The sequence below is a fragment of the Hylaeus anthracinus genome, unplaced genomic scaffold, assembly GCF_026225885.1.
Source record: "Hylaeus anthracinus isolate JK02 unplaced genomic scaffold, UHH_iyHylAnth1.0_haploid 4, whole genome shotgun sequence".
NCBI lineage: Eukaryota > Metazoa > Arthropoda > Insecta > Hymenoptera > Colletidae > Hylaeus > Hylaeus anthracinus.
This window is the reverse complement of record NW_026535289.1, coordinates 5,047,674-5,072,184: the sequence shown is the minus strand read 5'-3', so window position 1 is coordinate 5,072,184 and position 24,511 is coordinate 5,047,674. Positions and strand designations below refer to the sequence as shown.

The window sequence follows — 24,511 nt, the reverse complement described above, 5'->3', positions numbered from 1 at the left end:
AGAGAGAGAGAGAGAGAGAGAGAGAGAGAGAGAGAGAGAGAGAGAGAGATACTGGAATTCCCATCGCGGTCGATTAACTTAACGAACGGGACGAATACGCTTAATAATACTTTGTTACATTAGGATCGTTATTCGCATAGGCTTGTCAGAACATGCGCTGAAAGGTATGTTTACCGGTAGTTTATCGCACAACGAACTATCGATTTCCAATCGATCCCGTCGAACACACACATACAATTTATTTTAACATTTACCGAATATTGGAAACAGCGTCGCCCAGGCAGAACAGAAAGTATCGGGACGAATCGTTTCGGCCCGATATCGTTGGAACGATGGTCAGACGTTGGCAGTAAATGCTCGAGCAATAGTAAATGCACTTTCGTTTCACAAAATATTGTAACAGTACACTTAACGTTCGTAAGTACTAACATTATAAAACAGTATCGTATATATTATACTAATATAAAAAAGAAAAAACGTAGCGATACAAAAACTTTGATATGTAGTATCAATATGTTTGCAAGTTAAATCTTCGTTTGCAAAATATTCTAAACGGAAATCCACGGCGTTCGTTAATATGGATGCCTTTCTAGATTCGGGAATAGAACTAGAATTATTACAATCTAGAAGCTACACTGGGTCCAATACAAAATCTTTGATATGATAAAATCGATTTAAGCGTCGTTATCGAAAAAAGTAATAATAATGAAATAGTAATACCGTAGTGCAATACAATATTACATCAATATTGAATGAATGGTAGAGGTACACGTATCGATGGAATAGTCGGACCAGTATAAAAACTAACTCTAACATTAGGTTCCACCTGGGCAGTAATACTCATTATTTATTATCAATTTTGTCATACCAAGTATGATATTATCATTGACAGATGTCACACTACAGGAGGTGTCCGTAAGGAACACACGAAATACCAAGTGAGAAGTTAATATGAAACAAAAACAATTATACTTGTGCGTTTCATACGAAAAATGAAAGACAAATAATAGAGGAAAAAATTAATAACTACAAATAACATAACGATACGCTAAGACACGAGCTCTATATTAAATTGTACATGGATTTTATATTCCCTCCATCTTTTTTTCCTTTTTTTTTTATTTAAAATATAGAGTATTAAATTGTTACTATGGTATTATTAAATCAGTCAGGTTTCCCGCAATACTGGCAAGCATTGGGCATTAGTATAATTAAACGTCAACCCAAACCAAGCAGAGTTGAAATAATATATATATTAATATGCTACTGTATTACACTTTATAAATATATATATTACTTGAATCTTATTAATTATCAGATATTACAATGTAATAAGATCAGACTCTAATTGAACAATTAAGGTAAGTCATTTTATTCTCGCTTTGATTTAATTTGTATACCGTAATAAGCACTAAAGTATCGCGTATCAAAGGTGGATTTAATATAGAGCCTGCCTTCTTCAAAACAATTTTTATAATGAAACCAATGACGTAAACAACGAATTTGTGAAAACAATTCACTTTGCCATTTTACTTTGACGCTAGCGCACCGAAGTGCAAAAAAGTCAACGTATGCTAATTTCAATTATCGAATGTACGTTCATAAAGGTACATATACGATCACCGCGTAACAAGTGCCATTTTCTTTGGCGATGTAAGCACGTTCATCGGATTCGATGACGAGCGTTGCGATTGTTGTTAACAATCGTAAATGCAACATAGATGCATCAGAGATAATAAAGGAACTTACGTGAACATCAGTATTACGATAGTCAATAGATTTTAGGTGCCGAACGATCGTTAATGGGACCGCTGGTTTTTCTAAGGGATGTTCCTCTTCGTATTTGATCCATCAAAGAGTCCCTAACCTGCAAAGGATCGATAATGGGCACGCGATTGCCCATAATACGTCTTACGCTTGCCGATTTACTCGTCATATTATTCCCTTGCATATTCTGTTGCTGTTGGGCTAGTTTAGCATTTAAAGTTTCAAGAAAACCAGACGGTGTTTTGGAATTTTTATTTATCTGCTGTTCGATGGAGTGCTTCCTCGAGGATTTCGGACTACTGCTTGTATTATTACCACTATTGGCATTGCTACCTGTTGTACTGTTAATAAGCTTAGCACTGAGAACCGCCATAAAGCTCTGACCTACTCCTCCAGGACCTTGCCCTTGAATATTTACACCTGAGTTGATCGTTGTCATTTGCATAGTAGACGACCCACGTTCTTGGGAAGTTGAGCGAATTACTGCGCATGAACGTTCGACGGAAGTTCGAGTAACTTGTAACATGGTATTATGCTGTAATGTGCCAGACGCATTGTTATGCGATTGCGTCTGACCTGTAGTAGCCTTTCGTAAAAGAGAAGGACTCGCGGGGGTGTGACGTAATTCCGTAAGGGTCCTTACAGTTTCTGACACCGAGACAGATCTGCAATATGAAATATATATTGCGTTAAATCAGTGTTCCAGATGTTATATAAGTGTTGTTATTTTATTTCAACAAATAGTTAAATGGAGTTGTCCCCTACCGCTGAGGAGTAGGGCTAGCTGTAGGCGAAGAACCTTCTAATAAAAATGCTGGCGGCGGAGGAAGATTCTCAGCCTCGTCGCAAGTATTATCGGTACGTTCATCGTTAGAACTTGATGACGGATTATTGAATGTGGCAGTTATAACAGTGGACGTGCGTCTTGTTGGCGGAGGAGGTTTGCTAGCTTGCTGTACCGATCCTCTGCGAACCATTAGAGTAGACGCAGCACCAGGTACGTTCCAGGCATTCTCATTTTGATTATGAAGCGAATGAGAATGCGGTATAGTAGTCTGACTTCCATATCCACTGCTGGATTCCACGCTAGACTCTGATGTTTGACTTCCACCGTCCTTTTCCGTAACTTCAGTCTATAAATAGTTAGCGATGTAAATATTTCTGATCATAAAAGGACTTGTAGGACGTTATATGCGTATGTTTCAACACATACCTTCTCAGACCCTGGCGCTGCTAGTGATGCGGGTGGTGGAGGTAGCGGTAACTGCATCTCCTGAGCACGGGTTGCAGCTAAATTTGCTAATTCGTGCATGTTTACATACATTGGTTGCTGAAGTTGATGAGTTGCTAATTCTGTAATTGTACCATACTATTAGACATATGTTTCAAAATTTAAATGATCGGTAAAGAATAATACGAACCTTTCGCTAAGTGTGCTGGAAGCGGTAACTTCGGTTTGCCTCGAGGACTTCCAGGAGGTTCATTCTTCACCGGGACTGATGGTCGTTCTAAACTGGAACATCTGTTCGGTATTGGAGGACGATTACTACCATTATTTCTACGCAATTGTACTCTGGATGCTTGATTTGAGGAAGAAGAAACTGGAGAAGCAGGTTGACTGTGGCAACAGCCACTATTGTCTGGAGCTTGGAATGTGTAAACGCTGAGAGCTGGTCTCTGATGGCCTTTTTCGTAAGCTACAACAGTAATTAATAATCTTAAATAAATCGTAGATATTAACCACCTCTAATCTCAATATAATAAATTCTAGTTGTAACGGATTTATAGGTATGAGGAAATTTACTGGCAAGTTGCTATAATTCGTACTTCTTAAATTATTATTACGGAGTCGTCTCACTTTAGATATTTAAAAAATGTCAATTTTTTGTTACGTATGTTTAAAACGTAAGGCATTTGACTTTAACTTGAGAACATTTCTCTAGGCCGTTTACAGTGAAAGTATGTTTTTCTCGTCACGGTGCGCGCGAAAACATATAAATGCTACTATTCATTAACTTTCTAGCTATAAAAATGGTAAAATCTTCTTTAAGGCCCAACAAGAATATGTATTAATTTATACTTTCTCTTTAAAAAATTTACAAAAATGATTCATATTTCGAGACGCTGAAGTGAGAATATCCCTTAAAGGAAATGAATTCTACTTTTTTTATACACAAATAATAGCAATAACAGTAATGTACATACCAGAAGATATCGTATGCGGCCGTTCATTGATTGTGTTCTGATTTTGCCTGTCGAATTGAACTGATGTTTCCTGTAAGTCAGGCCAAGTAGCAGTAGTTACGGGTCTTGTAGTACAACCAGTATTTTGATTAATTTGAGAAGACACATTTGATACCTACGACAACACAATTTAACTTCAGGGACATAACAAACATTTATGTCGTGTAGTATAAAACTTGATTTAGCGTTAAAAGTGAAAAGAAAGACGTGAAACACTAGCAGGCAACTAATTCCTAGCAACCTTACCTGATGTTCGGAAATGGGTTGCGTATACAATGTATCCTGAGAAGTGAAGCCAGAGTCACGGGAACTACCGTTTGCCAAGTGGCGCAGCGTCATCAAACCGCTGATGCTGGAGGGCCTGACACCGACAGACTACAACGAGTACAACATCGACTACCACATACACTAAGCTGATGCCAAATGGCATTCATGCTGTAATCTACGAGCAACTACTTGCACGGTATACAGCTAGTGCATAAACAGTGAAATTAATATGCCATGCATTATAAAGGCTATTATTCTTAGTACAACGACTAAGCATAGAGAAAGAAAACTTAATATTGTTTTTTGTACGGTTGCGGAGTTTTCACCTGAGAAAGCGATCTATGCCACGGATGTCCAGACGGGCTCGGATGACTTTTGCAAGAACCGCTGCTGCTACTAGTTAAAGAACTGATCGAACACATTGAACTTTTCCTCGATCCGAGAGATAAAGAAGGACTGGAAGGAGGTGTAGCGAGTGACCATTGAGTAACATCACAGCCTTTTATATCTGTTATGACTTGTTCCGATGCGGGTGGTAAATGATGCGGAGAGGCTGCGTGTCGTTGTAACTGATCAGAAACTTCTTGGAGATGTGTCAACTCCATTAGCATTGCAATTTCTTCATCCTGTGTTGTACATATTATTCGAGATAATATCAAGAAATTAAATCGTTAACTGTCTACTATATGGAATAAATATTACTAACAAGTACTGGTTTTAAAAATCTGGCAAGAAGACAGAATCTGCCCCTTTCTTCGAGCAAGGCTGCACGAACAGCTCTTCTCTCTGTTTCTTCTAAACTTAGACGTTTTTCTTGGATAACAGCAGCAGAAGATTCTAACATTCTATTTAATTCAATGTCCCCCGATGTAGGTCCATGACTTTGCAATTGTCCTTGTCCATGTAAGTGTTGACCTTTACGTGCTTTTTTCTTTTGCAATCGTAAAGTATCTGTAGATCGCTTTTTCAATTCTGCTCTTACTTTCTTATATTCTAAATTAACATATGTTCAGATTTAATAACTATATAATAAGATTCATACTCAAATTTTATTAATAAATTTTGGACTTACGAAATGTCTTACCCACCTTTGGCATGTTCCTTATCTAAATTTATTAATGACTTTTTCCAATCTTCTAATTTTTCTTGAAGTGGTAACACCAAGCAATCCATAATAGCACTAATAGACAGAAATTTAAGTAAAAAGTTTGAATAGTTAACAAAAAAAAGAAGATTATTAAAACATAATAAAAAATATTTACCTGGTAAAAGATTTCATACGTGTTTCTACTGCTTTATGTCTAAGACATATCCGAGTTAAAGCAGTCCCAATTTCTTTTGTTGCACCTTAATTGTAAGCAATTCTTAATGTTACATTTATTTTTATAGAGTAATAGAATTGAATAATATGGATGACTAATTTACTGTTTTTTTAAGAGAAAAGAAACCAATATGTGAAGAAACTTCATGTGCTTTATAAATTTGATTAAACAATTTTTAATAACAAAAGAAATTAATATAAATTAATAAGTAGTTCATAGGAGTAATTTACCTCTTGCACTAGTTGCAGCATCAGCAATTTTTTGAAATGTTTCAAGATAAGCAGAAATAGCTAAAATAGCAGCTCTGAAAGACATAAAAACACAAATACAGTTAACTGTTATGTTATTATAAAATAATTGTTTATATCAATTATTACCTTAAGCATGAATGTAATTTTGTTGCCTTAGAGATTAAATCTTCCCACAATGGTGCTCCATTCTAATAACAAAAATATTTGAATTTATCCCTACTTATAGAAATATCTATTATGTAATTTTAATATTTTATTTCACATTTATATCGTAAACAGACTCAGTTATAGTTTAATGTTCATTTTTTATTGTAACTTGTATGATACAGAATACAACTGCACATATTGAATACAGATAATGTAATCATATACGCCTACCTATTCTTTATGATTAGATGTTTTTATGGCTAGGAAATTAGATAGGTACTGTAATTATGATGTTAAGTCATAGATATGTTAACAGTTAGATTGTACTAAAAAATATTGTGGAAAAAGTCTGTACATATAACAGAATTTTTAAATATTTCTTTTCACAATTTATATATTCTGTAGTAACTTTTTTTTTCTTATTCAAATAAAAAAGTAAAATATGCCTCTGAAATATCAAAAAATTAATTTTTGAAATGGAACACAAAAAACTTTATTATATATTTTCAAAGTACAATATTTTCTATTCTTCATAGCATAGTACTTAAAATATTTGAGTTATCTTGTGGTAATACAAATAAGGCTTAAATATAAACCTGGATAATATATAAAATACACATGTTTTGTAAATAACCTACTTATAAAATTTAAATTTAGATTGAAGTATTGAAAAACTGTCCCAGACTAAGTTTATTGCTCTTTGTGGGATCATAACATTCTTACATAAATATTACGTTATACAATTTTTCATATCATGTTTGGAATATTATTTTATTTCCATTCGTTTCATTTCAAATAATATTTCGAATACTTTTATTCGAGTATTTATGCAGCACTAACTGTCGCGCAAGAATTTAAAAATATTTCGACGCTCAAAGAGCATGTGTAAATTAGCTTGCCCTCGTTCTACCGCGGTAAAGTATCTCAATGGTTTCAGAGAATAGCTTTCGGAATCAGGACATCGCCAACGCTTACAAGTATCATAAAAGAACGAACAGCAAAAAGGATCATATTTTATTTTCGATCGTATTCAATGATTTCACAGTATTTACGAAATATGGGTGTCGGAGGCATTGCATCGACAAACGCGTCTTCGCCTGCATCGTAAATTGTGCAACGGTATAACATCATACAAAAAACAATGAACAGGAAAAAAAACGCGTTCGAACGCCAAAACAGACATCGAGTAAAAACAACCACGGCGTTTCTTACCTTCATATCAGTTATAATCTGTTGAAAGAGACCACCCAGAGCACTGCACTCTCTCTCAATTGTTGCATCCATCTTTGAAGATCCCAAATTGTTTTGTTACTTGGCCCCAATAAAGTTCGTCCGCATCAGAATTGTCGAAGAGTTCACTTCTTGTCATCTGTACGAAGATGTACTGAATTCCCGTACGAATACTGGCGATCCATATAATTCGCCATTTTCGTAAAAAGAGAGAACAATTTGGAGTAACACAAGAAAGACACCGATAAAAAGTATATTTACATGAACTCGACCGTCGTATATGTCACGATTCGTTCCTACGCGGATTAATTAAAAAATCGGATGACTGTTATCGGTGATTTCACAGATACTTGCGACGAGATGAAATCATAACACTGATTAGCTTCGCGAAGAAAAATGTAAACACTAGGGACGGGTTCTTCGAAACAATGCACTCATCGCGACGATCAAGTATGGTTCGCGTTGGTTCGCGTCTGCGTCGATTCTGTTTTCGTTGCAATATCTAAATATCCATGGGTGCCCCCCTACGGCGACCCCGTTCTAGAACTTCAAATTGAGGATTCGGAGTGTATCTAATCGTTACACAGGGTAAAGATCTCTTTTTCTCTCTCTCTCTCTCTCTCTCTTTCTCTACCCCTTCGACAATCACTTCCGGAGAGTCGACTATTGAAAGAGAATATCCTGCATCATTGCTTCCTTCTTCTGATTGGTTATTCAACATAACGATAGGGAAATGTTTGCCACATGCATAAACGAGTACATATACAGGGTGTCCCAAAAATGTTGTAACACCTTGAAATGGGTGGTTCGGGACAGTGATGGGTAAAACCCTAGAATTCGAATGAATTTGAAGTTTGCCGATATGTTTGTCTCTTTTCCTCTTTCGAACATTTCCCAGAGAAAGAAACGAGACAAACACATCGGCAAACTTCAGATTTATTCGAAATCTAGGAATTTGCCCATCTCTGGCGTCAATGTTCTTCGATGCACGTCGAGTCACTTGTTCGGGTACGAGCGCGGTCGCTAAGCGCGTAACCTTCGCTACCGCGGCTGCTCCAACGGTATACGCGCGCTCTGATTGGTCAGTGTTTTCCGTTAATATCTCCTCAACAAAGCCTCGAACAACATTTTCGCTAAGGAAAAAGTTGTTTCAAATCACCTCCCGAACCACCCATTTCAAGGTGTTACAACATTTTTGGGACACCCTGTATATACTCGTGCTGTGTGAGGGGAAAGTCACTAGTTTCATCCATCTCCTCTCCTTTACTACTGCACTTTATTTTCGCGCGTCAAAATGCCCCGCGCTTGCGCAATAGTAATGCATAGAAGCATCGCCAATACCGAAATAAGATTTTGTAGAGCCCTGGGTTATAGAGGTCTAAATGATCTTTTTATTACATATTAATAACTTACAATAAATCTATCAGTAACTTACAATCATTGATAATACTTGTATGTATTAAATGTATTTCATTGCGTTTTAAAAGTTAATTTCGATACCTATAATTATAATATTTCTCTTTTTTGTATATCCTTGAATCAGCCCTGTACATGCATATTGCAATATGTAATATCCCTATTTAAAGAGAGTTAGTGACAAAAATATTTTCACGTATCGCGAGTGAAAGAAGTAAAAATAATGAGCCTTATAACAAAATATATCGAATCATTCTACGATATATTATTACAACATTCTATGATATTAATTGAAGCAATTCCGCGATTGTTTATACCCACTGTTGTCGCTGGATTCGTAGCAGTTGTTTCTTATACGTTTTACCGTATTCATGGTAGAAACATTTCAAAATTTCAAATTTCTTTCAATAATTATAATTTTACATTTATCGAACATTCATAGCCTTTTTATATTAATTTATCTTACACTATGTATAAATTTTATAACGTACTATCAATGCACAAGGAAATTTCACTGTATTCTGAATTAAACACTTTTTTTAATTGGATTACAGCTTGTTGGTATAAAAAATTCATGCATATATCAAAACAAAATTCAATGGAATTACAGGAAATTAGAAATTACAATCGCTCGTCTATTAGACATCGTAGCATAATCAGCCACAAAGAAATGTTAAATAACTTGGAATATGCGGCTGATGTAAATTAATTTTCTAGTTGTAACATAATATTTCACAATAAAAATAATACAAATTTATATAAAAAATATTATACTTAAACATGATTTGTAAAATTTCTGTATCCTTTTTACTATATTACATAATGACGCATCCATAAATTATTTATGTTTTTTCAGAATTGCTTTGAAAAATTATATGCATTAAAATGCATTGATATAGTAGTTTACTGTCCACATTTATTAAATGTAAAGTCTCCAGTCAATGATTTGACACCCTTCCATCGCATTTGTCTACAAGGTCATACATGTCTAATAACATTCATGTTAGCAAAGGGTACATATGCAATAAAATAATAATGTTTTACTTTTGTTATGATATAATAAAATGCAATAAAACAACATACATATTTTCTTCAAATAAACATAGGTGGTGATCCTTTCATTACCACAGCAATAGGAGAAAATGCTCTGTGTATGGCTGTTTATTATTGCCTTAATTATCCAATGCAAAATGATTTTTCATGTCTTGAAATACTTCATAACACAGGTTGGGTTATTTCGAATGTGCAGCTTTGTATTTATAGTTCTGACATAGTTTCTACTTTAAATACAAAAATGTTTATCTTCTTTACAGGATGCAAATTCGGTTTTGAAGACAAATGGTTTGATATTTTGTTAGAAATGGCATTTTCTAGCAACCATACAAAACTAATTCAGTGGATGATTTTGCATCATAAGGATCCATTAGATAATATTTCCAGAAGTACCTCTACACCATATTGACCTTACAAAATTATAAACATAATTCATAAATACATTAAGTATATACTTAAATTTTGTTACTATTACACATATTATATACTATATTCATTGTGGTACTTATGAATTATATAAAATTTAAGTTTTGATAACAAATTGTAACTAATGAAAATAAAAATATATATATAGTTACTTCTGTTTCAATTTGTACAACCAACACTAATTAGGTTTTAAAAAACGTTCAACCTAAGCAAAGTTTAAGTGGAAATACAAAAATTTCAGCAGTAGTTGAAATCAGTCAATAATATTTTTGAATAAACAATGATGCTGAATATTGATTGTGTAGTTGCACTGTTTCATTTAAATGATTAAACTATTATCGTTTACAATAACCTATAATAGTAAATTATTGAACATTGAACATATATACAAACACAATGAAAAATACTCGGCTGTGCCCAGCGCTGATAAGAAAAATTATCAATTTCTCGATATAAAAATATTACATAATGCGGCATGTAATCGATTTACGCAAAACACTGATACATGCGTAATCTGTAATGTATAACATCCGTCATTATTTGATGGAAGTATTATCAAAGAAAAAGGTTAAAGGTTAAAAGTTAATTGTCTTCTTGTACAACATACAATGGCAAACACAGGTTTGTTAGTTTTAACAAATCCAACGAAAGTGAAAAAATTATTACCAATTATTAAGGAGCACGTATTAAAAACTTTATATATTCAATACTTCCCGGAGAAGAACCTATTTATATCGGGAAATTACACAGTTGCAAGTCCACAATGTAAAGTAACACGTTATGTCCAAACCATTACCAATATTTACACTGAAACGTCAGCAATATCTGCGCGACTCGATATTCGAGTTTTACTTACAAGCATGAAAAATCCTAATTTATCTGTAATAAATACAAAAAAACCTATAGAGGTAGTGATCTTTGATCGAATTTGTAGTAAAAGAGAAGCTGATACATTTATGCAAGATTGTCTAGCTAATACTTCTATGGACTGTAGCTTTGTTACCTTTAACGATGATCAGAAACTAGAAAAAGAAAGCCTAATCCCTTGCATTGAGGATGAAAAACTTTATAAAAGTGTAGTACTTGGCGGTACATTTGATCGGTTGCACAATGGCCATAAAATATTTTTAAGCGAAGCTGTATTACGTTGTACACAGCAGCTTACAGTTGGTGTGACTAATACAAATATGTTACATGGTAAGAATTTCGTATTCAACAATACTATGAAAAATGTGGTTCATATCAGCCACATTATAAAAATTATATGGGATGAGTCGGATGAACTGTTACAAGCAGTTGTCTTGAGGACCATTGATGATACCAAGAAACCTTATATTTAATATTGTAAAGATTGATTGGCCCTTTTTATCTGTATTATCAATAATTTTTAAAAATATAGCTTGTATCAGTTTATACTATTTATCTTCTATAAATTTGAAGTTAAACATTATTAGTGTTTTAGCTAAATAAATTGATTGAACGTTGTAGGAAAATTGTTATGGGAATTGATAGAACCTTGTTCCAAAAGGATACTGAATATTACGGAATTTTTAGAAGACATAGATTCAACATTGGTATATAATGTTGTTGCAATAAATGATATGTATGGGCCAACTAAAAGTGATCCAACTTTTGAAATGATAGTAGTTAGTGAAGAAACAAAACGTGGTGGAGAAAAAGTAAATGAAATGCGTGTACAAAACAATTTAAATAAATTAGATATTTGTGTTGTTAAATTATTAGAAGATGAAGATCACAGAGATCATGAAGAAAGTAAACTCAGTTCCAGTAATAATAGAATACGATTACTGGGTACAAGACTACGACCTCCTGTACGTATTAAATGTAATGTTATAAAATTGTTTTTGACATTACTATGTTTTTAGAGGATAGATGATAAACCTTTAAAACCTTATATTATTGGATTGACTGGTGGTATAGCAAGTGGAAAGTCGTCTATAGCTGATAAATTAGAAAAATTAGGTGCAGGCCTTGTAAATTGTGATAAAATAGCACACAATTTATATCAGCCTGGCAAAAGTTGTTATGATGCAATACTTAAAACTTTTGGCCCTACTATTTTGAAATCGGATGGATTTATCAATAGAAAAGCACTTGGGGATATAGTATTCCATGATAAAGCAAGTTTATTATATAATTTGATATTCTTTGCATTTGTACTGCGTCATTTTTCCTTATTATATAATTGAAAATATAAATGTATTTCTAGGCACAATTAGATAAATTAAATAAACTCGTTTGGCCTATCATTTTGGATGAAGCAAAGAAACAGATGAATGATTTTTACGCAAAAGGATTTGATATAATTGTGATAGAAGCGGCTGTTTTAATTCAAGCTAAATGGCAGTACGTATGTCATGAAATTTGGACCTGTATTGTTCCACCGGAGGAGGTAAGTTTTCATTTTATTCATTACAAATACATATAAATTCATTACAATAAATAATTATACTATGCAGTTATCTCTTTAATTTCTAGGCAATAAAACGAGTAATAGATAGAAATGGATTAACTCCAGATGACGCAAAAGCACGAATCCAGGTTCAACCAAGTAATGTTGAACAAGTTAACGAAGCAAATGTGGTTATATGTAGCTTATGGAGTCATGATATTACTCAAAGGCAAGTGCAGAAAGCATGGAATGAATTAATGGCATTTTTATCTGAACAAGTAAAAAGTTAATATATATATATATATTATTTATATCAATCAAACTTATAATTTGAATACAAAATTTCTGAAAACTTTATGATTAATATTGATTTTTCTTAATAAATTGGATATCAAATGTAGATTATACTTCTACTAAGTTCAAAATATATTTTTCTTACTTAATACTTTTTGATAAGGCATGATAAGTCAAGGGTATAACTAATTTAATAAAGAATACGATTTTAATTACATTTTATAAATGACATTGTAGGGTACTAACCTAACCTAATTAAATGTGTAGGTATAACATACAGTACAAATTACTTTATTTTATAACATTTCTTATTAAATATTCTGTGATTATTAAAACATGTTACAATATGTATAAATAAAGATATAAACAGAACAATAATTATATAAATTTGTTATTATAATACATACTTTATACAAATAAAATAAACACATTGTATAAAGATACGCATTAATATTTGACGAATAATATGTTATCGCTTAAAATATCTTTTTCTTGTGGATCTGTGTAATTGTACATTTTCGTAACTACTGTACTTACGAAAGAAGAAAAATCAGATTTAAGTTTGTTTCCACCACTTTCTACATTGCACTTCACATGAGACACTTTCGCAAATGTTGATGCTATGTTTATAACAATGTAAAAAACTGTGATTGTAAAATATGAATATTAAAAAGCATTACGAATCTGTAATATTATATTTACTTGTACTTACAAATAATTTTGGATATTTCGGGATTTTTTTTCTCAGGATCATAACAAAATATTACACATCGTTCTGGGCCTAGTTTTGTTTGATTAATAAAATAATCGTATAGTTGTTGGAGTTCTTTCAAACATTCGTTTGATTTTTCACTGTACACAAATATAACACCATGCAAATTTTTCCTTATAGCTGGCCAACAATTTTCGAATCTAAAACATCTTCGTATTATATGTTTTATATAATTAAAAAACATATATTTATTCTTATATACTTATGATCTCCACTGCAATCCCACAATTCGATATCTTTTGTGACATGTTTATTATTTACGATTACGTTTTGTATTTCAAATTCCAATATTCGAACACCTTGCGTTGGATGGTAATCATACGGTATTTCTGTAGCATCAGCAAGAAAATTTGATATCGTCGTTTTACCGCTCTAAAAAATATATATCTTCATATAAAATTACTTAAATTTCATGAAAACTCTTACGTGTGTGCTAGTGATGTATTTTATTATTATTACATATTCTCATATATATATAATAAATAGAATAAAGAATAGAAAAGATTTATACACGATAAATTTATATATATATATATTGTTATATCATTTTTAAATTAAGAACATTACCCTCACAGGTCCTACAACTATTAGTTTTAATGGTTGCATGTTTCGACTGTACTTCTATTTAATAAAGATAGCTTAGGATTGTACCTAAGTGTTTGGAAAATTGTTTCCATAACAACAGGTCACCCACTTGTATGGACTTCGGAAAGTAGGTCATTTTTTAAAAGAAAATACTTATCTACAAATGTAAATTTTTATAAACATGCCATTAGTTACGAAAATCTATTTATGTTTAAAAATACAAAATGAAAATAAAATCAATACCATTGTGTGCAAATGGAAAAAACAGCTTGAGAAAAATTATTCTTTCTGAAAAAGGAGAAATGCTATATTGATTTACGATTGAATTGCATTATATTTGAAAATGATCGTGTCATTTGACTTAATGTGTTCAAGGTAGATTACTGGTAGTGATAATGAAATAATGTGTAATTAAAGTATAATGGTCAATACTAAGATGTCACTTTATTGTAGATACAAATGAAATACATATATAAAAACATACATTGTTTCAATAAAAGAAATACAATGATTATTTTGATAGGATATCTGTGTCATATTATTTAGGAAATTGTCTATTTATATCATAACATTGAACGAATTCATTTTGTTTGAAAGAATACTTTTATATGCCTTTTATAATATAACAGATATTTAAGTAGCATACATAATTGTGTACATACAGATGAATTTTATATGTTTATAAATATAAGTTGGGAAATTCTTATATAATTATTGCAAGATGTACAATTTTTAGAATCATTACCGCGATATGCAGTAATTCATATAATTATAAATTGAAGTAATAAAATTGAAACATATATTCATGTTATAGTATTACAATTTTCGTGATTACAAACGTTAATTATGTTTGTATATTGTTGTGGATATTTAAGCCATTGATTGATCTTCAATTGTTACTTTATCATCTGGGTAGCATAAATCATATAAGGCCAAAAGTGCACATTTTGCTGCTATCTTCTTGGCATCCTTTTTATTTCTTGCTGTAATATGTTAATGAAAAAAAAACAGCATGAAATAAACGCGTATCAATTTAGCGTATGTAAATATATTTTATATACAAAACATTACCTGTTCCAGTATATTCAACGCCATCAATTTCTACAGCAAGAGTGAACATTGTGTTAGGAGGATTACCAACACGATTTAGCTCTACATATGTTAAACCTGGTCTCATTTGATTCAATAACATAACAGGATGTATGTTTGTAGCATTTGGGGGAAGTTCTTTTTGGACTGGAACTTTTGGAGCCTGAGCAGAGATCTCTTTTTTAATTCCCTTAATAGGTGATGGTAATCCTGGCCTTGGGACAGGAACCGATGTTCCTTGATTGTGCCATTCAAGGAAGAGTTTATACAATGCGAAACTAGCCAAAGAACTCCATGGAATTTCATCACTTTCTTCAGGACTAGTATCCATTGGTGTTACACCTTCTTCGCTAGGTTCTTCTTTCAATGGAACAGGAGCTGTTTCTGTAGGTTGATTTGTTTGTCCATCTGTTTCGGCATCAATACGTGCTTTCAATGACGCTGCCGTCATTTTTTCAAGCAGTAAGGCTTTCAATGCATTTTCAGCAGCATTTTGTCGAGCAAGTGGCTTAGACAACCCTTGTCCAACATAAGTTTTACCATCAAGCTGTTTTTATTTACATCATATTAATAATTATTTAGTTACATTGTAGCTACATTCAGAAAAGACAACACTATTTTAAATACCTCTGCATGAACAAGATAAAGAGAGTTTGGCATTCCTTGTGTTTCAGGAAATGTAAATTGTACTCCAGCCTTCATTTCATTTAGTACCATGATTGCATTCTTTGGTTGTAAAGTCTTCCTTAAGCGTTGGTTCAAACGAAGTCGTTTCAATCTCTTATTTACCCTAACTAAACCCATATATTCTTTTACATGTATAACACAACAGGAGCATTTGTTAATTTTATCATTAAACAATATCAGTATACAAATGTTCACATTGGTGATTAAAAACGACACAGGTTCAACAGTAAATTACTGGAACGCACGGTATTATCTTAATCTTCAAATTTGCGCAGTGAATTGTCATCATTCTAACAATAGTTATTGATCAATGTATATACACGAATAAAAAATTAAACTGAATATTTCGAAAATATATTATCTTTCGTTAATATTTTAAGTATAAATGCTTTTTTCAATTCTGTTATGCTTGTTTTAGACAATACTTTACACATAAACAATGTGATATAGAAGAAGATAAATATTTTGCATATAGGTAAGAACAAAATAGTATTTGTAATACTTACATCCAGGTGCCTTACGCCTCCATCTTGGTTGCTGTTCTTGTATTTCCATTTCAATAATGTCAGATATTTCACTATCATTTTTTGCTTCAGTAGTATTATTAGTTACTGGTGGTGTAGGGATATTGTTAGTTGTTGGAGGAAGCGACGGAGTAGGAACTGTCGGTTGAGAAGGTGGAGTAGGTGTACTTTGCACAGCTGGTGCTGCTTGTTGCTGAGTGTGGGAAGTTTGTTTCAAAATTGGCTTTAATCGTTGAGGTTGAGGTGGAGCTTGAGACTGAAGCTGAGCTTGAGGTTGATTTTGAGGCTGAGATAGAGGTAAAGGTGGAGGTTGAGACTGAGGAGGAGGTTGAATTTGAGGTGAACTTGGTACAGATTGCTGTTGTTTCATTTGCTGCTGTGGTGGTGGTGGTTGCTGTTGCTGCTGTGGAGGTTTCCCTTGCTGCAAATTTCTTGGTGCCATTTGTTGCATTTGGGGTTGTTGCGGTGTTTGCGGCTTAAATGATTGTGAATTTGGTGCACCACCTGACTTATAATTGCTCTGCTGATTAGGAGGGGGTTGTGACCCTTGAAAGCCTCCTTGCTGGTTGTACTGCAAAAAATTAGGGTGGGTCGCCGCTACACAAGGAACCTCTACGGTAGTGCTATCCCACCAAGGTCTAGCATCGTATATGTACTCGGAAGCAGTCTAATGCTACCCCCATAACTCATACCTACCAAAATACTTCTCTGGCCAATATTTTTTTACTTATAACTGAACCGAGTTTACACATGATTGAAAGCAATAAATAATGTATATAAAAAGTAATAAGCACGAACAATTACAAATCAAAATTTGTTTCAAAACAAATACTAATTTTACATGATATTGTAGCCAAAAATAATTTATGCATATTTGTGGAAACAAAATTGTTATAGCTTAAATTATACAAATAGTAAAGGTTGATAGTTAATATGAACTATTTTGTATTTAAAAGATAAATAGAAGTTCATTTTATAAAATATAAAATAAAAGATAATGTTAAGTCTAATAGGATATTTTGCAACTAAAAGTATGTTGTAGTTTCTATAGATATATAAAATGCTCCTGTAATGAGAAATCAAATGAAACCACTTCAATCTGATAACTAGATGAAAAGACCTCTAAAAATGAATTTAAAAATTGTAATTTCGATTTCAATATAAAATCATGTTGCCATTTTGTTGAAAAATATTTAAACTACAAGCTTTAAGTCCATTATTAAAGGCTATAATAGATCAAGGATATAATATATCAGGCTGCAAGTAGTAATACTCCATTCCTCTCTGCATAAGCCTTCTATACATATTGTACAGGGAGTACAACATTCTCATAGATCCTGAATGTTCTATAGGATGTAACATCATCCTCTGTTTCATCTGTATTTTGTACGGAAAATATAGTTATTTAAAATTATAAACATTATCATAATTTGCTTTATTTAAACATCAGTTCAGTATTATCAAAAATATGGCTTGTGGCAGGCTATGCTATGTGGGTAACTGACGAACTAGTCCCTGGCTGAATAGACCTCCTCGGTATTGTTGTATAGCTACTAGTTCCTGCATTGCAGGGGAGGGGAAAGTAGGGACCACTAATTAGTACATGCAAATGGATGAAATATTGGAAACAACAAATGGAACAACTACACAGTTTGATCATGACGAATACAAATTATAGGAAATGATTTCCACCTTTTTTCATATTAATGCAGTTAATAAAAAATTCATAATACATGAATAAATTTTCTATACATAATTATCATTTGAATAATGAAATAATATAATTAAATTGCAGATCAAATAACTTATCTTCTTTCTAGAAGCCATTTGTTGAACCCTTCGTTTTAATGTTTACATGTAGAGTACTTGAAGAAAAGTGATACTTCTGAACCATTTAAGTTTTGCTTTAACATTTCCAAACTCTTTTGCCAAAACTTTACAATAATATTTAAACTTTTAAAGAAAATTATAATAAATAGTAAATAAAAATATAGTTTGTTGACAAAAAGGATAAATCAAAAATATCATAGCACAGTAACTTCAGAATCAAGTTCTCTATATGTATCTTGAAACAAAATTTCTAATAATAAAAAGGTTGAAAGTAAATAATTATATCAGCTTATTTTTATCTTAGAAATTACTTAATTATAGAGTGTTACATGCTCTCAAAAACACTCCACATATGTATTATTTTGTATACCAAAAGAAATGTATGATTGCTACTACCTTGTTCAAGTGTATACATATGCTTGTATGCATGAAACACTTCGTAATAGACTTCTGGTATACATACCAAACGATATTGTGGATAAGAATGAAACTAATATATTTTGGTATACGTACCAGAATATTACCAAAAAATGCTTCCACTATTCGCACTAGTATACTGAAATTTGTTCTATATATTTTTATATTTATTAAATGTATATTTTAAACTATAGAAGAAATAAATACATATGTACATATATTGTCTTAAAACTATTGCTATAAAGAGTTATTGCCATTTAGATTAATAGTTTCGTATATTTGAAGCATTTATACCTATTACCAAGAAATTTATATATTTTATTAAATTGATAAACACATGAAATTTAATTTGTGAATATATTTAATTCAAATAATTTTTAATTCATTCTTAATAGAAATAAAATTATGATGTTAAATCACTATTAGTTATGTACGGAAAAAATTGTTTAATAAAATACGATTATCTCATTGTCAATAACAGATATTAAGTAATATTTGATTTTTAGTCATAATTGTTACTATTACACTATTTTTGGTATGCAAATTTTTCTTTTAAATATGAATCAATCAAAACAATATTATATTTGAGCTAATGTGTTTTTTGGCTAACAAGAACAGACTATGAAGTGTAAGTCACTGATTTTGATGTGCTTTGATATGGGCTTTTTCCATTGAAAATAATTTTGTCTCTAACCCTACAATCATCCAGCTTGCTCTAAAATAATAATAAAGTAAAATCCTTAATATCTCGAAAGATATAGGTTTGTGAGCTGCAAATATATTAGTGGAAATTATTTGTTTTCTTAAGATGTACCCCTTCCCTTCAACCAAAATGGATTCAACACCATGACATTTGACCTTGACTTCTTCAAAAACAATTTGCTGAATTTATTTTCAATTAAAGTTTGTGCCGAAACATCAAAATCATTGACCAACACTTCATGGCTTTCCCTTTAAGATCATATGTTCAACTAATATAACCAGTTATACAAAATTAGCATCATTTTGTTTAAGATTTTTCTAAATATCATAGAAAGTATATCGCAATGAAATTATTGTTAAAACCAAGAAACTTACGGCGTTTTGTCCTTGATATCCTACATTTTGGTTATTTTGGTTTCTTGCTGTAAATTGAATGAAAAATATTATTAATATTGGTGTAAGGTAATGAACATTCAAAATTATATTATATATACTCAAATTTTTAACGTTCTGTACCGAATACGAAAAGTATTTAGAAATTTGAGCTGAAATTGTGTATGTACATACACATATTTTCTTAAAAAAGAATTATTTTAAAACACAATTTCTGTAATATTTTTATGTAACTATTTCCTTTCCTAAAAATCATTAATAGAATATGAAATTAATGCGTCAAGATCATGTCCGTTCGAAGACGCCATTCATTAAAAGCCGGTATATAGAATATTGATTATGTCTATTAAAGCTATTTATATATCCGTAACCTATTAAGAGCAACACGCATCTTTATTATGTGAAAATATTACAAAACTAACCATAAAACGGTACAGCTTACTCATTAGAAAATATAGCGTAACTTACCATTGGAATAGCCTTGGCTTTGTCTGCTTCTTGTATACATATTGGCTGTTAGAACTCTTCGTTCAATGACTTATATATAACTAATCGTAAAATATTACGTACAATAAAATTCTTTGTTATAATACACTCGGATCTCCAGCGCAGAATGCGGTTACTTCACGTGAAAGACGTATGCAATTAATCTATACAGTTTACTCACGAATGCTGGAAACGAATTACTCTCGTTACAGAGAAGAAGGAAATGACGTTGTTTACTGTTGTCGGAAGTGGAAGTTCTGCCATATTGGTTATCGAACGTATGCTTTAATGATCGCATCATTTCGTGAATTTAATCGAAGCAGATTCGAATAAATATGTAATTATTCTCATTATATTTTTATTAAAGAAATAGCGTAAGTACAAATAAAACAAAGCATTTATTTTGTGTGATTTGATCCTTTCTCTGTTGGTATTTCGAATGTGACGCACAGCTGTCAATGACGCTGAATGACACACTTCCGTGCGCTAAATGTGGCGCACAAACACAATTCCAATTCTCTTTTATGAAACTGTAACGTCGATTTTATAATACTTTGTGAACAAACACCGTGTAATAAATTAATATTCGTGTTAATTTGTAACATTAATATTAACGTAACCATAAAAATATACTATAAAAATACCTTACCTGGCATTCGTACTAATTGTAAGCTGTATTGTAAACAAATATTAGACAATTGTTATTCGAAAAGGAAGTGTTTCTAGACACTTATTTAAGTATAACTATAATTTTAATATTTACAGTAAACGTGACTTGTAACAATTATTAATGTTTTCATTGGTTTTATAAAAATATACCTTATATATAATTGCATATAAATAAAAAAGTATAATGAAATTATGGGATACCGAATTAAGGAATGTTTAGTAGTTATTTTGATCGCAATAATAAGAATTGTAACATATCTTACAGGTTTTAATAATTTTCTATCTTAATAAAGTTGTATTACAATATAATATAAACTTAGAGCAATCCTTCCATTTCTTGCATAAATTGCATATATGCGTCATCTTTAGTTTTAGGTTGAGGAGTTCGTAACGGTTGTGCTTCTGGTATTCTCTCTGTAAGTCTAGACAAAATACTTGGTTTCTTCTTATCGTCCCTTTTCACGCGAAGCGAAGTAGGTAAAAATCTTGTAACATCGGCAGCTAAATTTCTAATTTGAGGTTTTGCTTCGATAGTTGTAGTACTTTTGCCATCTTTGTCTTTTCTATTAATCAATTGTGGCGCAGCAGAAAGAACATTGGGTGTCTTAGGCTGTGACCCTGTTCCGGATTGCGTCTGCATTTGAGGATTTCCTATATTTGTCATATTTGATAGATTTGGCATTTGCATTTGTGGTGGAGGCATTCTAGGCATGCTTGGTGGTCCAGGCCTTAACATCCTTGGCATTCCTGGTGGTGGACCTAGATAATAATTTCAGTTTTCAAACATAGTGTTATTTAAAACTGATTTACTGAGTAGTAAAGAACAGCATAAATTACGAAATATATCAATATTGTACTGAAGAGGATCAAAATCATTATTCGAAACTTTTAATGAACTGTGCTTGTTAGCGTTATACTTATTTATATTGTTTGTAATATCCTTACCAGGAGGCAACCGAAGTCCAATGCGAGGTGGTGGTGGAGGAGGCATTCTCAAATGTAATGGTGGTGGTGGTGGTCTGTACATTAAAGGATGTGGAGGCAGCCCCATAGGAGGCATTGTATGAGGTTGTGTGTGAGAATGAGAATGCGATGATGCATGCTGATTGTGATTGGAAGAGTGGTCTGATGCTCCTGGGGGTTCGAGATCTTCTTCCTCTGCTTTATTATTATTAGATTTATTACTGGATTTTGAATTAGAATCATTTTCTGCCTCAAGCAACGATAATCGAGCGTTCAAATCTTGAGCTCGTTCAGTTTCACGTTTTTTATGGACGACTTCCATTTCACGCATAAATTGATCGATATCTTGTCCTGCCATCGCCAACATTTTTTGCTGCAAAGTAGTTGGCTTTACTTTCGACATGTCCCTTTCCTTTTCTTTATCCGTTTCTTTCTCTTTATTATCTGATTCTTGCTTGTCTTCTTTATCATCCGCAAATCGGATTGTCCTTGATTTTGGTGTTGGTTCTTTTACCTGCATATAAATTTTGTAGTTACAGTGAGTAATTGTGTAGATTAATTACACGATAAGGGATACAGCAAACAAGTATGATAGAATAACTACAAATACCAACCTTTTCCGATACATCTTCATCGTCACTCGATAAATCGGGGGGAGGAAAGGGTGGTACACCAGGTGGTTCTTTATTAGGTGCTAATGTAGGTATAGAGGGGGATGTTGCATATGCACTTGTTTTTTTCAAAATGCTTGGCGGTATTGGTATATTCATAAGAGGGTGATGTGGTATGTAATGTGGATGAGGGGGATACATGTGTGCTGGTGGTTGCGGCATATCTGGCAATGGTATTTGCGATGTCAAGGAACCTGAAAAAGTATTCATTATATGACAAATAAACTACTTCGATATTCTGTATATATATAAAATGTTTAAATATACCTGAATACATTCTGGATATGTCATTACCAGCAGAAGGTAAAGGAATTTCATCGACTTGTACTTGTTGTGCATGTCGCACAGCTTCAAAATAAGAAACTAAATCTATTCTTCTACGTTCATATTGTATCAATTGTTCTTTTAATTCAGACCATTTCTCTTGATCATCTTTTGCCTGTAAGCAAAAAATCATGAAAAGTGAGATACGTATAACATTGTATAAAATTATTACTTTTCAAAGTTAATTTAATCTTACCAATAACTTTTGAAGAAAATTGTAATTGTTATGTTTGAAATACTTACATACATTTTTAAAACACGATCTAGGGTCTCCTTTAGCTTTTTCCTTTTATCTTTCAACACTTTCTCATTGAGAGGCGGTGGTTGCATGACATTGTATTCTAAAAGGTAAACAAACCATAACTTAATATTACAGAATATTAATGATGTTAACAAGTTTGAAAAACAATAAATTCATGCTAACCCATTTGATCTATTTTTTCCATTTCTTCGATGATCTGAGCAGGATCTTTACCCTTTAAAACAGCTGCTCTGACTAACTGTCTTTGCTTTTTATTTTTCTTTAATTCCTTCTTACGTGCTTCCTTACCTATAATACATTTATTAATGATAGAACATTGTTTGGAAAGAAAAGAATTATTTGGTTATGTTTTTTACTAACGTGCTTGGTCCGTGGGATTCATATACTTCCCACTTTTCGTGGTATTTATCGAACGGCGACCCATGTTTGTTCAATTAAAAAGTAATTGCAACGTATTTTTATACTATTTCTTCACAAATTTTCTGTTACACTAATCATTATTTACATTCTCCGTGACTATAGATTCGCCATTAATTGCTTCACCGACGATCAGACGCTGACATTTTTACAGCAGGTTGGTGGTACAGCCGACTATACATGAAGCATGTACAGGGTGTCCCAAAAATGTTGTAACACCTTGAAAGGGCCGGTTGGGGAGGTGATTTGAAACAACTTTTTCCTTAGCGAAAATGTTGTAAAGGAAAACACTGACCAATCAGAGCGCGCGGATACCGTTGGAGCGGCCGCGGTAGTGAAGGCTACGAGCTAAGCGGCCGCGCTTGTACGCGAACAAGTGACTCAACGTGCATCGAAGGCCATTGACGCGGCCGCTTAGCTCGTAGCCTTCGTTACCGCGGCCGCTCCAACGATATCCGCGCGCTCTGATTGGTCAGTGTTTTTCATTAATATCTCCTCAACGAAGCCTTGGACAACATTTTTGTTAAGGAAAAAGTTGTTTCAAATCACCTCCCCAACCACCCTTTTCAATGTGTTACAATATTTTTGGGACACCCTGTATATTCAGGAAAGCCACCGCTCACTGAGCCGCTCTATGAGCGGGTTTTAGTACCAGTGACGCCATCTATGGGAAAACGCCCAAGTTCATAGTGAAAATAGTTCCCATCGTTTCTGTAAGATGGCGTCAACGATACCTTTAATCAGTAATTTTTTTTTTACATGAATGTATAATTAATACTATTATAACACTACAATATATTAATTAATATGTCAAATTTATCGTTTTTGTGAATAGTTATTTAATAGAGCCATAATTATTGACCTGTGGCCGATTCCTGGTAAATGGTTAC

At 32.5% G+C, this 24,511-nt stretch overlaps 5 protein-coding genes and 1 long non-coding RNA gene across 11 annotated transcripts; 2 read left to right on the top strand and 4 right to left on the bottom strand.

Annotated features, from left to right (window-relative positions):
* Nucleotides 1-639: 639 nt before the first annotated feature.
* LOC128894543 (protein MTSS 2) lies at nucleotides 640-7,773 on the bottom strand. 4 transcript variants are annotated; one of them, XM_054156351.1, is made up of 14 exons: nucleotides 7,490-7,773; nucleotides 7,211-7,401; nucleotides 5,978-6,039; nucleotides 5,831-5,904; nucleotides 5,541-5,625; nucleotides 5,367-5,458; nucleotides 4,985-5,271; nucleotides 4,605-4,904; nucleotides 4,258-4,386; nucleotides 3,973-4,126; nucleotides 3,189-3,464; nucleotides 2,981-3,120; nucleotides 2,533-2,900; nucleotides 640-2,432 (listed from the first exon to the last, which is right to left on the bottom strand). In XM_054156351.1, the coding sequence occupies exons 2-14, from the start codon at nucleotides 7,280-7,282 to the stop codon at nucleotides 1,772-1,774; spliced, it is 2,700 nt and encodes an 899-aa protein (XP_054012326.1). In that variant the 5' UTR covers nucleotides 7,283-7,401; nucleotides 7,490-7,773; the 3' UTR covers nucleotides 640-1,771. The 4 variants fall into 4 exon arrangements, with proteins under 4 accessions (XP_054012326.1, XP_054012327.1, XP_054012328.1 ...); XM_054156352.1 differs by having other exon boundaries at nucleotides 3,973-4,042; nucleotides 7,211-7,773; XM_054156353.1 differs by lacking the exon at nucleotides 4,258-4,386 and having other exon boundaries at nucleotides 7,211-7,771.
* An 840-nt stretch (nucleotides 7,774-8,613) lies between these two features.
* LOC128894574 (uncharacterized) lies at nucleotides 8,614-10,389 on the top strand. 3 transcript variants are annotated; one of them, XM_054156411.1, is made up of 5 exons: nucleotides 8,614-9,018; nucleotides 9,199-9,344; nucleotides 9,501-9,657; nucleotides 9,751-9,870; nucleotides 9,958-10,389. In XM_054156411.1, exons 1-5 carry the CDS (start codon nucleotides 8,868-8,870, stop codon nucleotides 10,104-10,106), a joined length of 723 nt encoding a protein of 240 aa, XP_054012386.1. In that variant the 5' UTR covers nucleotides 8,614-8,867; the 3' UTR covers nucleotides 10,107-10,389. The 3 variants fall into 3 exon arrangements, with proteins under 3 accessions (XP_054012386.1, XP_054012384.1, XP_054012385.1); XM_054156409.1 differs by having other exon boundaries at nucleotides 9,751-10,389; XM_054156410.1 differs by having other exon boundaries at nucleotides 8,876-9,344; nucleotides 9,751-10,389.
* A 76-nt stretch (nucleotides 10,390-10,465) lies between these two features.
* LOC128894556 (bifunctional coenzyme A synthase) lies at nucleotides 10,466-12,936 on the top strand. Its single transcript, XM_054156377.1, has 5 exons — nucleotides 10,466-11,320; nucleotides 11,612-11,955; nucleotides 12,010-12,264; nucleotides 12,354-12,536; nucleotides 12,623-12,936. The coding sequence occupies exons 1-5, from the start codon at nucleotides 10,732-10,734 to the stop codon at nucleotides 12,824-12,826; spliced, it is 1,575 nt and encodes a 524-aa protein (XP_054012352.1). The 5' UTR covers nucleotides 10,466-10,731; the 3' UTR covers nucleotides 12,827-12,936.
* Nucleotides 12,937-13,105: 169 nt separating this feature from the next.
* LOC128894579 (intraflagellar transport protein 22 homolog) lies at nucleotides 13,106-14,552 on the bottom strand. Its single transcript, XM_054156420.1, has 4 exons — nucleotides 14,170-14,552; nucleotides 13,805-13,974; nucleotides 13,543-13,742; nucleotides 13,106-13,450 (listed from the first exon to the last, which is right to left on the bottom strand). Exons 1-4 carry the CDS (start codon nucleotides 14,206-14,208, stop codon nucleotides 13,278-13,280), a joined length of 582 nt encoding a protein of 193 aa, XP_054012395.1. The 5' UTR covers nucleotides 14,209-14,552; the 3' UTR covers nucleotides 13,106-13,277.
* A 52-nt stretch (nucleotides 14,553-14,604) lies between these two features.
* Nucleotides 14,605-23,791, bottom strand: LOC128894823 (E1A-binding protein p400-like). The gene is made up of 12 exons (XM_054156835.1): nucleotides 23,565-23,791; nucleotides 23,367-23,492; nucleotides 23,186-23,283; nucleotides 22,886-23,057; nucleotides 22,562-22,812; nucleotides 21,930-22,461; nucleotides 21,308-21,743; nucleotides 20,960-20,987; nucleotides 16,470-17,154; nucleotides 15,904-16,070; nucleotides 15,259-15,823; nucleotides 14,605-15,170 (listed from the first exon to the last, which is right to left on the bottom strand). Exons 1-12 carry the CDS (start codon nucleotides 23,626-23,628, stop codon nucleotides 15,058-15,060), a joined length of 3,237 nt encoding a protein of 1,078 aa, XP_054012810.1. The 5' UTR covers nucleotides 23,629-23,791; the 3' UTR covers nucleotides 14,605-15,057.
* Nucleotides 17,732-20,540, bottom strand: LOC128894585 (uncharacterized). The gene is made up of 3 exons (XR_008461595.1): nucleotides 20,298-20,540; nucleotides 19,812-19,858; nucleotides 17,732-18,047 (listed from the first exon to the last, which is right to left on the bottom strand). It is a non-coding gene; the product is annotated as an uncharacterized LOC128894585 (long non-coding RNA).
* Nucleotides 23,792-24,511: the final 720 nt, after the last annotated feature.

Coding starts and splice junctions, on each gene's coding strand:
- LOC128894543 (XM_054156351.1), bottom strand. CDS start 7,282: ATGGATGCAACAATTGAGAGAGAGTGCAGTGCTCTGGGTGGTCTCTTT. Junction 5,459..5,540: donor CGTATGAAATCTTTTACCAG/GTAAATATTTTT, acceptor TCTGTCTATTAG/TGCTATTATGGATTGCTTGG. Junction 5,272..5,366: donor AGATAAGGAACATGCCAAAG/GTGGGTAAGACA, acceptor ATGTTAATTTAG/AATATAAGAAAGTAAGAGCA.
- LOC128894574 (XM_054156409.1), top strand. CDS start 8,868: ATGAGCCTTATAACAAAATATATCGAATCATTCTACGATATATTATTA. Junction 9,019..9,198: donor TACGTTTTACCGTATTCATG/GTAGAAACATTT, acceptor ATTGGATTACAG/CTTGTTGGTATAAAAAATTC. Junction 9,658..9,750: donor AACATTCATGTTAGCAAAGG/GTACATATGCAA, acceptor AAATAAACATAG/GTGGTGATCCTTTCATTACC.
- LOC128894556 (XM_054156377.1), top strand. CDS start 10,732: ATGGCAAACACAGGTTTGTTAGTTTTAACAAATCCAACGAAAGTGAAA. Junction 12,265..12,353: donor ATATAGTATTCCATGATAAA/GCAAGTTTATTA, acceptor ATGTATTTCTAG/GCACAATTAGATAAATTAAA. Junction 12,537..12,622: donor GTATTGTTCCACCGGAGGAG/GTAAGTTTTCAT, acceptor TTTAATTTCTAG/GCAATAAAACGAGTAATAGA.
- LOC128894579 (XM_054156420.1), bottom strand. CDS start 14,208: ATGCAACCATTAAAACTAATAGTTGTAGGACCTGTGAGG. Junction 13,975..14,169: donor TAGTTGTAGGACCTGTGAGG/GTAATGTTCTTA, acceptor TATATTTTTTAG/AGCGGTAAAACGACGATATC. Junction 13,451..13,542: donor CGAAATATCCAAAATTATTT/GTAAGTACAAGT, acceptor TTATAAACATAG/CATCAACATTTGCGAAAGTG.
- LOC128894823 (XM_054156835.1), bottom strand. CDS start 23,628: ATGGGTCGCCGTTCGATAAATACCACGAAAAGTGGGAAGTATATGAAT. Junction 23,058..23,185: donor ATCGTGTTTTAAAAATGTAT/GTAAGTATTTCA, acceptor TTTTGCTTACAG/GCAAAAGATGATCAAGAGAA. Junction 16,071..16,469: donor GAGGCGTAAGGCACCTGGAT/GTAAGTATTACA, acceptor ATATGGGTTTAG/TTAGGGTAAATAAGAGATTG.